Source organism: Triturus cristatus, chromosome 10 (genome assembly GCF_964204655.1).
Source record: "Triturus cristatus chromosome 10, aTriCri1.1, whole genome shotgun sequence".
NCBI lineage: Eukaryota > Metazoa > Chordata > Amphibia > Caudata > Salamandridae > Triturus > Triturus cristatus.
In genome coordinates this window covers 1156777274-1156791692 of record NC_140593.1, presented here as the reverse complement: position 1 = coordinate 1156791692, position 14419 = coordinate 1156777274, and the positions used below count along the sequence as shown (strand labels likewise).

The window sequence follows — 14419 nt, the reverse complement described above, 5'->3', positions numbered from 1 at the left end:
GGTGCACAACTGTACACTGCCCTGTCTGGTACCACTCCGGTTACCACCCTGGTATCGCCCGGGTTACCACCCTGGCCCGTTACATCCTTGCCTCGTCCACAACCTTCTTCTTTGGTAACTTTCTATCACTTTCAGGCAATTTCACAAGTCGTCTGGAGACCCACCTGCTACCTGAACTTCCCTGGCCCTAGTTACACTTCTAGCTGTATTGTGGGTACAGAAAGAAATGTATCTGGAAAATCAACAATTCGATGATTTACAAAATCAAGGCTGGCGGAGTTTTACATTTGTAAAGCAAGTTTTGAGTAAGAGAAATTCTGTCAGTATAATGAGATTGACATTCTCCTAGACTATAGTGTTGCTTAGCCTAGGATAGTCTAGCTTCACTACGTCTATGGTGAACCTGTAGATTCCTTAGCGCCTAGCTTCACTACGTCTCTGGTGAACCTGTGGGTTGCATAGCGTCTAGCTTCACTACGTCTCTGTTGGACCTGTGGGTTTCTTACCCTAGGATAGTCTAGCATCACTAAGTCTCTAGTGAACCTGTGGATTCCTTAGTGTCTAGCTTCACTACATCTCTGGTGAATCTGTGTGTTCCTTAGCCTTGGAGAGTTTAGCTTCACTACATCTCTGGTGAATCTGTGTGTTCCTTAGCCTTGGAGAGTCTAGCTTCACTACATCTCTGGTGAATCTGGGGGTTTCTAAGCCCAGTAGAGTCTGGCTTCACTATATCTCTGTAAAGCCTGTGGGTTCCTTAGCCTAGGGGAGTCTAGCTTCACTGCGTCCCTGTTGAACCGGTGCATCTCCCTAGCTTGAATCTGGGCGCTGCTACAGACTGCAGTGTGGCACCGCGTATATGTTAGTGATCCCTTAGAGTACAGAGTGGAGCGCTACCCCTGGACTCACCATCTCCTTGTAGTTGGGGTAATAGGTCTGGTCGATGAGTGGAAACTCCTCTGGTCCCAGCTTCTTCTGCAGACGCACCATCTGGGAGAACTGGGGTGGAGGATCAGGGTGGTGCGAAAGAGCGAGAGAGAGAGGAGTAAAAATAAAGGTCAGTTTCCTTTTGGTTTCCACCTTGAGCACATTGCTAGTCCCTTACAACATGGAACCATCATATCCAATGAGAGCCCCCATTTCACATAGGGAACTATAGATCCAGTGAGTGATTACTGTACCTCATATATAGAACTAAATACATACAGTAAATAATCCTTCTCATATATCACACTATGCCACTGCCCATACAGTGAGTAATCGCGCTATTTTTTTATACGGCACTGTATACATAATGAGCTATTCTGTCGTATATGAGATCTTACACACCGTGATCACACACTATGTACATACAGTGACTGATCATGCTGTCTCGTATATGGAACGGCATACACAGCGAGGGATCATTATCTTGTATGGAAATCTATACAGGAAGTGAGCATTGTGTCGCGTATAAGGAACTATAGGCACCGAAATGGAACTCTCCGCCACATATATAGAACTCTAAGTACTCCATAAGTAATCCCTGTCTCGTACATGAAACTATACAAACAGTGACTATGATCACGGGTCCTATCCTTGAACTCTTTCCCTATTACACTCTGGGAAGGGAGGATGGACGCGCTCCGCCATTGAACTCTCTCCCTACAACGGTCCTTCGGGGGATGAGAGCCCCACCCTTGACTCCCTCTCCATTAATGCCTGGGGAGAGGTTGGTGGAGAAGACCCACCCTCCCCAGTACTGCCCGGGAGGGGTTGGTGGAGGAGCCCCACCCTCCCCAGTACTGCCCGGGAGGGGTTGGAGGAGCCCCACCCTCCCCAGTACTGCCCGGGAGGGGTTGGAGGAGCCCCACCCTCCCCAGTACTGCCTGGGGAGGGGTTGTTGGAGGAGCCCTACCCTCCCCAGTACTGCCCAGGGAGGGGTTGGAGGAGCCCCACCCTCCCCAGTACTGCCTGGGAAAGGGTTGTTGGAGGAGCCCCACCCTCCGCAGTACTGCCCAGGGAGGGGTTGGAAGAGGAGCCCCACCCTCCGCAGTACTGCCCCGGGCATGCCAATACTCGCTGCCTTTTACCCTCGTCTTTGATCCAATCTATGACCTCTCCTGTCTTTGCACTTCTGGGCTCTCTTCCAACACGCTTTAAGTTTATAACTTTTCTCATGGTGTGTTTTGGCACCGGCCGGGTACCTTCTTGTACATATCTCTGGCAAAGACGGTTCCTAAATACAGTTATTAAATGACATCAAACAATCGTCCGCTTCTCTGGAATCATAAACGCAGGAAGCTGCACACGGACTACACCGGCCTTTATGTGGACATCTGTTCACAGGAGTTCGTCTTTGTTAAGCCCTAGAGAGGGAACGATCACTCACTGAGATGACGCTGTAAAGAGCGAGTTATCTCGCTCTCCTTTCTGTGGACACCTAGACGGTGAACTCTACTCTAGTGTCTTATATTGAAATGCATGCACTGGGAGTCCCCATACAGTCCATTATGTGTAACTAAATAGTCCATGAGTGACCATACAGTGAAGTGCATCATGGGGCTTTGTAAACCGCACGTGATCGTAAAGTCCCTTAGAGAAACCTATGGTCAGCCAGCAATTGTACAGTGTTTAATGTGAATCTATATTTCTCTAATAATCATGCATGCCTTTATATTGACCATGAGCGATTGATCAGCCCTTTAAGACCTCTATACTATGAACATGCTTGATTCACCATCTTTATGAGACTTAACTTACGTTGAGTGATTTCTCGTGGCTTCAGGATGATCCCTTGAGTGATTGGTTCTATGGAATAAACCCAGAGAGCGCTAAACCTCTTAACAACGCCTTGACGGTTGTGGTCCACCCAGTCCTATGTGTGTCATTACACATTGCACATGGCTAACACTGACCAGGGAGCTCCGCAAGGGCCACCGAGCAACGATAGGTCACAGTCCCAACCCCCCCCCCGCCACCCCATTAACTCCCCTTGTTCACCTCCACTGAGCCACTTACCACCCAGGGCTTGTCGCAGAAGTTATACACAGAGTGTAGGGAGTTGACACTGGGGATGCCTGCATACTGCAGCCCTATCACGATGTTCCGGTAGTCCCCATTCTTGGCCATGCTGAAGGCGTGCTGGCGGATCATAACAAAGTCTGGCTTGAGGGATCTAATAAGGGACGAAAGAGAACTGGATGAAGACACTGTCTCAGTTCTGGAGATGTGCATCGATGATTGATACAGCAAGAGCATCAACAACATGCAACACAACAGGAGACTGCACTGACGGGGGATGGTGGGCAGAAGGAGGCGGCTGGCTTCTCAAATATAGGATACGGTAGATGTGTATTATGTAGGTTATTGGCTCCCCGGGTACTTTATTCTTTCAAGGTGTACTAAGCAAAACCAATGGCCCTTTTGTACATATTACTTTCACGGTGTACTAAGTAAGACCATTGGCTCCCTAGTACTTGATTATTTCAAATCGTACGAAGTAAGACCAATGGCTCCTTCAGTATGTAATACTTTCAAGGTGTACTAAGTATGACCAATGACTCCCTCGGTACATAATACTATCAAGGTGTACTAAGTATGACCAATGACTCCCTCGGTACATAATACTATCAAGGTGTACTAAGTATGACCAATGACTCCCTCGGTACATAATACTATCAAGGTGTACTAAGTATGACCAATGACTCCTTCTGTACATAATACTTTCAAGGTGTACTAAGTATGACCAATGACTCCCTCGGTACATAATACTATCAAGGTGTACTAAGTATGACCAATGACTCCCTCGGTACATAATACTATCAAGGTGTACTAAGTATGACCAATGACTCCCTCGGTACATAATACTATCAAGGTGTACTAAGTATGACCAATGACTCCTTCTGTACATAATACTTTCAAGGTGTACTAAGTATGACCAATGACTCCTTCTGTACATAATACTTTCAAGGTGTACTAAGTATGACCAATGACTCCTTCTGTACATAATACTTTCAAGGTGTACTAAGTATGACCAATGACTCCTTCTGTACATAATACTTTCAAGGTGTACTAAGTATGACCAATGACTCCCTCGGTACATAATACTATCAAGGTGTACTAAGTATGACCAATGACTCCCTCGGTACATAATACTATCAAGGTGTACGAAGTATGACCAATGACTCCCTCGGTACATAATACTATCAAGGTGTACTAAGTATGACCAATGACTCCTTCTGTACATAATACTTTCAAGGTGTACTAAGTATGACCAATGACTCCTTCTGTACATAATACTTTCAAGGTGTACTAAGTATGACCAATGACTCCTTCTGTACATAATACTTTCAAGGTGTACTAAGTATGACCAATGACTCCTTCTGTACATAATACTTTCAAGGTGTACTAAGTATGACCAATGACTCCCTCGGTACATAATACTATCAAGGTGTACTAAGTATGACCAATGACTCCCTTGGTACATAATACTATCAAGGTGTACTAAGTATGACCAATGACTCCTTCTGTACATAATACTTTCAAGGTGTACTAAGTATGACCAATGACTCCTTCGGTGCATAATACTATCAAGGTGTACTAAGTATGACCAATGACTCCTTCTGTACATAACACTTTCAAGGTGTACTAAGTATGACCAATGACTCCTTCGGTGCATAATACTTTCAAGGTGTACTAAGCATGACCAATGACTCCTTCTGTACATAATACTTTCAAGGTGTACTAAGTATGACCAATGACTCCTTCGGTACATAACACTTTCAAGGTGTACTAAGTATGACCAATGACTCCTTCGGTACATAATACTTTCAAGGTGTACTAAGTATGACCAATGACTTCTTAATACTTACAAGGTGTACTAAGCATGACCAATGACTCCTTCGGTACATAATACTATCAAGGTGTACTAAGTATGACCAATGACTCCTTCGGTACATAACACTTTCAAGGTGTACTAAGTATGACCAATGACTTCTTAATACTTACAAGGTGTACTAAGCATGACCAATGACTCCTTCGGTACATAATACTTTCAAGGTGTACTAAGAATGACCAATGACTCCTTCGGTACATAATACTTTCAAGGTGTACTAAGTATGACCAATGGCTCCTTCGGTACATAATACTTTCAAAGTGTACAAAGTAAGATCATTTTCTCCCTGGTACTTGATTCTTTCAAAGCGTACTAAGACCAATGGCTCCTTCGCTACATCATACTTTCAAGGTGTACTAAGCAAGACCAATGGCCCTTCGGTACATATTACTTTCACGGTGTACTAAGTAAGACCATTGGCTACCTAGTACTTGATTATTTCAAATCGTACGAAGTAAGACCAATGGCTCCTTCAGTATGTAATACTTTCAAGGTGTACTAAGAATGACCAATGACTCCTTCGGTACATAATACTTTCAAGGTGTACTAAGCATGACCAATGACTCCTTCGGTACATAATACTATCAAGGTGTACTAAGTATGACCAATGACTCCTTCGGTACATAATACTTTCACGGTGTACTAAGTAAGGCCAGTAGCTCCTTCGGTACATAATACATTCCATGGGTACTAAATGAATTGATCTGCTTTTTGAGTAATCAATACTTTTGAGGTGTAAGATCATTGGCACCTTGGGTACCTGATACTTTCAAGGTGTGCTAAGTAAGGCCAGTTGCTGATGCAGCTTTAGATGCTGCTCAGGTGTACGACATAAGGCCCTAAACCCATTCAGTACTTTACAGGTTATAGATGTACCAAGGAAGCTCATTTGCTGATTGGTACTTGATACTTTCCAGAGTACTAATTAGGCCATTGGCTTGTTAGTACTTGGTCCTGAACACTGTTCTTAGTAAAGCCATTCGCTCACTGGATCCTCAGCACTTTTCAGGTGTACTTTGTAAGGCCATTGGCTTGCTGGGTCTTTGAAACCTTTCAGGTGCGGTAAGTAATCCCTAGGTGACCTGGGTACTTGGTATATTGCATGTATATTAAGTAAGGCCATAGGCGGCTGGTTATTTGATCGGTATAAGGTTTACAAAGTAAGCAAATTGGGACAAAGGGAACTTGGAAACACCTTCTTTTATTTTACACCCCTCAGTTCCTTGTACCCAGTGTTCAAACAAGGAACATGTTTTGCCAAACTCTGACAATGTAAAACAAATAGTGCCGTTTTAGTGTTGGAGTTGGAATTAAGTGAGACAAGATTGAGTTATCGGGTGAATCATATTTTTATAGTTTCTGTTGAACCATTTTAACACATAAAATTGAATCAAATTGATGCTAGGTTAACCAGGCATGTTTACTACCATGGATTGACTGGATTGTTCCTGCCTATGTTGAGTCACTAAGCATGTTTAGACTTGTTATCCAAGGGAAGGGGGTGGGGTATATAGATTAAGATCTTGTAAATTTATTAACGTGGTATAATTAAAGCACTGAAGGGCAGGGGCCCTCTGCTTACACCAAGCTTATCAAGCTCTTTGTTTCTATGCGCGTGATGTAGTCCAACGTGGCAAGGACAAGACGCTTTGGCCCAATTTACAGATTGGTGGCCAGGGTCTGATGGAGTGACCTGCCCTCCAAACCCTTGATCCGCCCGCCTCATGTAGAGATGAGCAAACCTTTACGTATTTCACTAGTGGAGCTATGGTTGACTGCGTTGATGTACTACTTCCTCTGAAGGAGTATGGTCCATTAGAGGAAGGACATTAGGTGTCCTGCCCTATTACTATGGACAGTGTCATGTTTTTTTTTCCCCTGTCCGTCACCGCAGTTCCTTTCAATCTACATGGATGACTGCTCGGGGTGACGGTCATCTCTAAACTTGGTGGACCGTTGTCCGTCAGTGTGGCAGAGTTAATGTCCTACACCACCCTGACGGATCGTACTCCATTCTTGAACCCTTAAATCAGGCCCAGGGTATGTATGAACTTGGCACAGTACAAGAGCGGAAGGGCAAAATCAGTTATTTGGTTGAACTTGGCACAGTCCAAGACGACATAGGCACCTTCTACTCGCCACAGTTGTATCAGATCAATTTTTCTTGTTGGGGTACTTATATCTCTGAAGCAAATTGCAAATTGCTATCTATGACCCCTCACAAGTGCCTCCGGCCAGCAGCGCTGCAGTAGGAGGGGTGTGCTGTTGGTTCATGCTACTTCGAATGGAGCTCAACGAGACTTGGGTACAGTGGGCATTGTTTGGGGGTGTCTGGTTTGGCCAACATTTGAGACCTGTGCACAGGCGACCGACCACCTCATGTGTTCATTAGACATGGTGGTAAGTTTAGGATACGGGTCTCTAGGCCAATATAGCATTGTCTCACCCATTTGAACCCATCGCAATGGGGACCGGTGCAATGTTTGATGAACATTGACTGCCCTTGATTCGAGAGTGGAGTAGATGTCTCCAGTATGGACGCCGTTCGCGTTCCATAAGTTGGAATACCAGGACACACAGGGGTAAAAGAACTATGGCGCAGGGTGCACCAAACTCCAGTGGTATGTTCATAAAACATGACACTACAAACACATTATTTTTTGTTAATTTAGAGCGGAACACTGTTAGTTCATTGAAAGTTTTCCACAATTTGGGTGCAATAGGTAATTACGAACTGGGAAGATAGTGGTGTGCCCAGGATCACACAGTATTTGCTAACAAGAGAAGCCCAGATTTGACTTACGGGCTCCAGGTTCTGCGAAAGAGTTGAATATATATGATCTCTTCATATTTGAATTAATCACAATCTGTTAGTCGCTTCACATCCAGGCTCAGCGAACACAGCTTACGCGTGGGATGGAGTTCCTCGCTCAAAGAACCCTTCTTACTTCGGCATAAGGCATCCGTTCCAACAAGAAAGCTGCGGGGTGGCCTCCATCGACAGGAGCAGATGACTCAGGAAGTGGAGAGTGGATCAACTTAAAACAATTATTCTTTTGTTGTTCACCATTATTTGATGTGTTTCATTCTTTCCCGACTTCCCTACTAATACAGTGAGTCCTAAGGCCCCACATTCCAACCAGCTGAGAAACTTACCTCACTGCCTTCACCCCATTCCTCATCACCTCCATGTCCACTGAGAAGTTGCCGTTGGCGTGGGCCACCAGGTTGACATCTGCAAAGTCCACCTTCAAAGAGAAACATTCAAGGGAGGAAAGTGAGAAAGGTGCAGGAGGAGTGAGGTGTTTGGTACAGATGCAGAGGAACATAGGATTGGACAGTGAATGGGGTCAAGGAAGGCTGGGTGTGATCAGCAGGAATTGAGCACCAATGGGGCACCGGCCTGGACTGGGAATGGCCACCCCTACAGAAGTGGCTTCTTGGGTGCAGACAGACGCACCGGCTTTTACTCTTCAGTAGGTTTGGGAAAGGTGAGAATTTGAGGAAGCTTTGGTGTGGTTGGGGTGGTGTGTGTTCCAATGGTGTGCATGGACTTCCGTGCTGTAGTCAGTTGTCTTTAAAGCAGTGAAGTGATGGGATAGACAGATATTTGCTGTCACTCAGGAGAGTAGATGTCTGGGACTGTGCTGAGTGTGGCTGTAGCATGGTTAAGGGAATGTATAAAGAAAGGGAGTTTCCGTTGGGTAGCTCGTTGGATGGGGCCATTTTGGTGGGTTCGGTTACCCTCAAGTGTGGCCCTGCTTTATGAATGAGTGTGAATTTAATATGGAAAGAAGAACAGAGAAAACATAAAAAATGTGAGGGGACATGATATTAGGATGAAGTTGGTCAGTAGAGGGTCTACTGGGAGGGACACCTCTGAGGTCTCTTGGCTAAGGATCAGTTTCTGACCCCCTGGTAGGCAGACACTCTCTTGCCCAACCCCCTTTCAGTAACAGATGAACTTCAGACTTACTGAGGTGTCCAGGAAAGCTCATATCTCAGCACAAGCTTTAAAGGGCATACGTTGCAGTGTTCTGAAGAGCACATTTGGCACAACTGCTCTTGAGTATGTTCTGTGGCAAAATAACCTCATGGATGCGCGCTATAACCCTCCGGCGATATAACGGGGTACTAGTATGCAACTATGTATTCTGAGGACAGTATTATGAGGAGCGCAACCTCTGGAACAACAATTTATTGAATGGTAAAATAATTGAAAGCAATGCATTGGCACAACATTGTGTATGTGTTGGCGTTTTATACGGCACAAACCTAGCTAGGAAGCGTCAGTGCGCTGTACTTTACACGGGAAGTGAGGTTGGGAGACGAGGGAGGATTACACATACCTTTGACATCTTTAGGCACAGGGAGATCAAGTGATTTTCCCAGAATTGCAGGGTATTGAGCCAATCACTGGGATCTGAACCTAGGTCCCAAACTTCCAGAGTCAGCAGCTCTAGCTAATAAGCCACATCCCGCTTCCTCCCACACATTCTGCATACATCTTATTCTGGGGTTCATATTGGGAGATTTCATGCTTTGCCTGCTGCTGGTTGTGCCATACATACAGCTGTACCCACTTTTATGCTAGTACGAAGGCCTTCTCATGCTGCTAAGGGGGGTTGTCAAGGTCTGTGCAGTGTAGTAAATCAGAATATTGAGCTCAAACATATTGTACTTCCAAAGGATCATAGCCAGAATATCGGATGCCAAAATATCATCAAGGTAAATACAGATTTACAATTCGTAACTGTACATCTACATACCTTTTGCAGTTTTTTATATAGCATGACCTAGTCCAGAGGGCATTAGAGCAGTTTACAAGAGACCCAGATTACGTTACACATTGTTTAGACGGAGGGAGATGACATGATGTGTTCCAAATCACAGGGTGTTGAGCAAAGGCCAGATTGAACCTGCCTCCCTAGTGCCATCTTCAAGGTACTTAAATGCAGAGTTAAGGATAGTAAACCAGCCCTGCTAAGTGAGAAAACTGAGCTTTACTGTATTTTCTGACTGTGGCCTTTTTTTAGCATGGTATTAAAAAGTCAGTGGTAAGGTACTATGCCCACATTTTGCACTTTTGGAACAAGGAATGTCTCTGTTTTGCGACATGTGTGCGGCACAACACCCACACAGCCCTCACCTGCTCCACTTTGATGTCATACTCTCCGTGAATTTTCTTTCCTTTGAAAAGTTTTGCCCTAAGAGACAGAAAATGAGAAGAGAGGGTAATTAGACACATAAAGCATGTTCTTCTTGTTTTATCTGCATAGAGTACACGTAAAACCACGCAAAGTACCTTAGATAAGATGTTCGCTTTCTGAACTCTTGGACGGATCTATCTATCTATCTATCTATCTATCTATCTATCTATCTATCTATCTATCTGTCTGTCTGTCTGTCTGTCTGTCTGTCTGTCTGTCTGTCTGTCTGTCTTTGTATATAGACGCTTTCGGGCATTTGTGTGCTGTACAAATCGGTTCCTTTCTTACACTACAAAGAATAACAGTGATATTTTGGCAAGTAAACATACATACAATTGAAGAGAAAAACTGACAAAAGCACATACATATTACAGCCGTACACAAATTCGATAATTAGATTGTATTATTTAAGCAAGTTAAGGATCTTGGCCCAGTGTAGGTTACAGACGTCATTAATATTTCCAAGGGAAATGGCGAGTCCCCCTCAGGCTGCCTGTTTGATGAGTCCAGATTTCACATATAATGAATGGCTGGTCGGTGTCCAGCTGCTAATGGATTGCGGTCTCTTTTAATGTCAACTGACTTCCTCTGGCGCCTTTTAAGGCTGATTATTAATGCGTGCGCACAAAACCACACTTGTTTCACTTACGTGAACCTGACGTCTCCATCCAGTGCTTGTTTGTTATTCAAATAGTGCTTGATGGTGGCAAGATGCCCCCGAATGGAATTCTTGCGCCACTTTCTGTGACTTTAGGAAATAGTCAATGGGTAATGTAACAAGCATTGGCATAGCCAATAGGTCTCGCCTTTGGGACCTTATAAGTGTTTAGTTATCCAGCACAATATCCTTGGTGCAACAACATCAAGTGTTGCATGGCTAAACACTTGTAAGGTCCCAAAGGCGAGACCTATTGGCTAAGCCTAGTTTTAGGACACCCCCGCGCCGCACGGCCACCAGCTGCTGCGTGTGCCCCCCCTTCCTTTGTGCCTCGCTGCCCGACTGCCGGCTCGTGACCACGCCCCCTCCTTCGAGCGGCGTGGTCCGTGATCAGCGCTCCTCTCCCTGTGCCCCTGGTTCTCTGTGCAGACTTGTATTTGTGCTTATTGTTGTTTCTCCGCCGTATTGCCTGTAGAATTGTATTTGTGTTCATTGTTGTTTTTTCCGCCGTATTGACTGTCTTTTTCCCGCCTGTTGCCGCCCTCCGTCTTCCCTCCCCGCTCCCCGCTTACCGCCACCACCGCTGACCCCGCCCCTTTTTTCCTTCTGTTCCCTCCCCGCTCCCGCCTCCCAGCTGCTCCGCCCACCCGCGCACTTGGCCATATATGGCGACCGTGCGACGCAGGTGAGTGTGACCTAGTTTTAGGACACCCCCGCGCCGCACGGCCACCAGCTGCTGCGTGTGCCCCCCCTTCCTTTGTGCCTCGCTGCCCGACTGCCGGCTTGTGACCACGCCCCCTCCTTCGAGCGGCGTGGTCCGTGATCAGCGCTCCTCTCCCTGTGCCCCTGGTTCTCTGTGCAGACTTGTATTTGTGCTTATTTGTGCTTATTGTTGTTTCTCCGCCGTATTGCCTGTAGAATTGTATTTGTGTTCATTGTTGTTTTTTCCGCCGTATTGACTGTCTTTTTCCCGCCTGTTGCCGCCCTCCGTCTTCCCTCCCCGCTCCCCGCTTCCCGCCACCACCGCTGACCCCGCCCCTTTTTTCTTTCTGTTCCCTCCCCGCTCCCGCCTCCCAGCTGCTCCGCCCACCCGCGCACTTCGCCATATATGGCGACCGTGCGAACGCGCAGCGGTCACGCGCAGCGGGCGCGCCGATTGTGCGCCGAAGGCGCGCCAAAGGCAAGCCCGTCTACGCCCGTCCGCGCCTGGCCGCGCCCAGTGCCAGGACCCCTGGCCCACGAGGACCCCGGCCAACCCGCCTGACGTACACCGCCGCCACCCTCAGCGCACTCAACACCGGTCGACTCCCAGGATGCTACCAAGCCATCCCACGACGCACCCACGGACCCTTCAGCTGCCACGCCTGAAAGTTCACCTGCATCCAGACCTGCCTCGCCAAGCCGAAGCCGAACACCAGCAGCAACCACCTCAAGTGCATCCTGCTCAACACCCGCTCCGTCCACAGACACGCCATCGAACTCTGGAACCTCCTAGACGCCACAGCCCCTGACGTTGCCTTCATCACGGAGACCTGGATGAACGCCTCCTCAGCGCCCGACATCGCCATCGCCATCCCAGAAGGCTACAAGATCACCCGGAGGGACCGCAACGCCAACCAGGTGGGAGGAGGCATCGCCATCATCCACAAGAACACCATCCGCATCACGACCAGCACCGACAACACCCCACCCTCCGCCGAACACCTGCATTTCCAGATCCACACCGACCCGAAGACCACCCTCAGAGGCACCCTGATCTACCGACCTCCGGGACCACGCACTCACTTCACCGAGGACATCGCCGACTTCGTCAGCCCGCACGCCCTCCCCTCCGCTGACTACATCCTCCTGGGGGACTTCAACTTCCACCTGGAGAACAACAACGACTGCAACACCAGCACCCTGCTCGACAACCTCGCCAACCTTGGACTCAAGCAGCTGGTGTCCACCCCCACCCACCTCGCCGGACACACACTCGACGCCATCTTCTCATCCAGCAAAGACATCGCCTTCAGCCACGCCACAGAACTCCACTGGACGGACCACAGATGCATCCACTTCACCTTCAGAAGAACGACGATCCACCACCACCAGCAACAGGTTGCCCGAAGAAGCTGGAACAAGATCACAGCCGACCAGCTCGCAGCTTCCCTGAGCCAGCACCCTCCGGCCAGCTCAGCGAACCCCAGCCAGGCCGCCGTCAACCTCTCGAAGTGGATCAGCAAATGCGCAGACAAACTCGCCCCTCTGAGGACCCCGCCCAGCAGACCCGGCAATAAGAGAGCCCCATGGTTCACCGACGAACTCAAGAGCTCCAAGAAGAACTGCCGAGCCCTCGAGAAAGCCTGGAGAAAGGAACCCACGCCGGACAACAGGACCACCCTCAAGCTCGCCACCCGGAAACACCACCAATTGATCCGCACCGCCAAGAAAACTGCATTCAAGAACCGACTGGACAACAACGCACACAACTGCAAGGAACTCTTCAACATCGTGAAAGAGCTCTCCAACCCCAACGCCGGAAACAACGACATCACCTTCAGCTTCAGCACTCAACCGACGCACGCCACGACCGCAGCAACGCCACCCACCACCACCCTCCGCGCCTGGACCCCGGTCAACACCGAAGACACCGTCCACATGATGAACTCCGTCCACTCCGGATCTCCGACCGACCCCTGCCCTCACCACGTCTTCAACAAAGCCGACGCTGTCATCGCACCCCACCTGCGGGACATCATCAACACCTCATTCGACACCGCCACCTTCCCCGAGAGCTGGAAGCACGCCGAACTCAGCGCTCTACTCAAGAAACCTACAGCAGACCCCACCGAACTCAAGAATTACCGCCCCATCTCTCTACTCCCGTTTTCAGCCAAAGTCATCGAAAAGACCGTCAACAAACAGCTGGCCGCCTTCCTCGAGACGAACGGATCCCTCGACCCATCGCAGTCCGGATTCCGTGCCAACCACAGCACCGAGACCGCCCTCATCGCCGCCACTGACGACATCCGAGCCCTGATGGACAACGGAGAAACAGCGGCCCTCATCCTCCTAGACCTCTCCGCGGCTTTCGACACGGTCTGCCACCGCACCCTAGTGCAGCGCCTCAGCAACGTCGGAATCCAGGAGAAGGCACTGGAATGGATCGTCTCCTTCCTCGACGGAAGAACACAAAGAGTCCGCCTACCACCGTACAAGTCAGAGGCCACCGAAGTCATCTGCGGCGTCCCTCAAGGATCCTCGCTGAGCCCTACTCTCTTCAACGTCTACATGAGCCCCCTCGCGGCCATCGCACGCCAACACAACCTCAACATAATCTCCTACGCCGACGACACCCAGCTGATCCTCTCCCTGACCAACGACCTCGCCGCCGCCAGAGCCAACCTGCACGAAGGGATGAGAGAGGTAGCCGAGTGGATGACGACGAGCCGCCTGAAACTGAACTCAGATAAGACGGAGGTCCTCATCCTGGGCTCCTCGCCCTCCGCCTGGGACGACTCCTGGTGGCCCCCCGCCCTGGGCACCGCACCCAAACCGACGGACCACGCACGCAACCTGGGTTTCATCCTGGACTCCTCCCTCTCCATGACCAGGCAAGTCAACGCCGTCTCCTCGTCGTGCTTCAACATCCTGCGCATGCTTCGGAAGATATTCTGGTGGATCCCCACCGAGACC

General features: G+C 48.5%; 1 protein-coding gene across 3 annotated transcripts in view; it reads right to left on the bottom strand.

Annotated features, from left to right (window-relative positions):
• SYN1 (synapsin I) overlaps nucleotides 1-14419 on the bottom strand; it is a 561211-nt gene that overhangs the window by 353789 nt on the left and 193003 nt on the right. For all 3 annotated transcript variants that reach the window (XM_085629525.1, XM_085629526.1, XM_085629527.1), the window contains exons 2-5: nucleotides 10023-10080; nucleotides 8030-8121; nucleotides 2998-3154; nucleotides 907-996 (exon numbers count right to left, since the gene is read on the bottom strand). In XM_085629525.1, the coding sequence (XP_085485651.1) occupies nucleotides 907-996; nucleotides 2998-3154; nucleotides 8030-8121; nucleotides 10023-10080 (397 nt within the window). The remainder of the gene's footprint in view (nucleotides 1-906; nucleotides 997-2997; nucleotides 3155-8029; nucleotides 8122-10022; nucleotides 10081-14419) is intronic.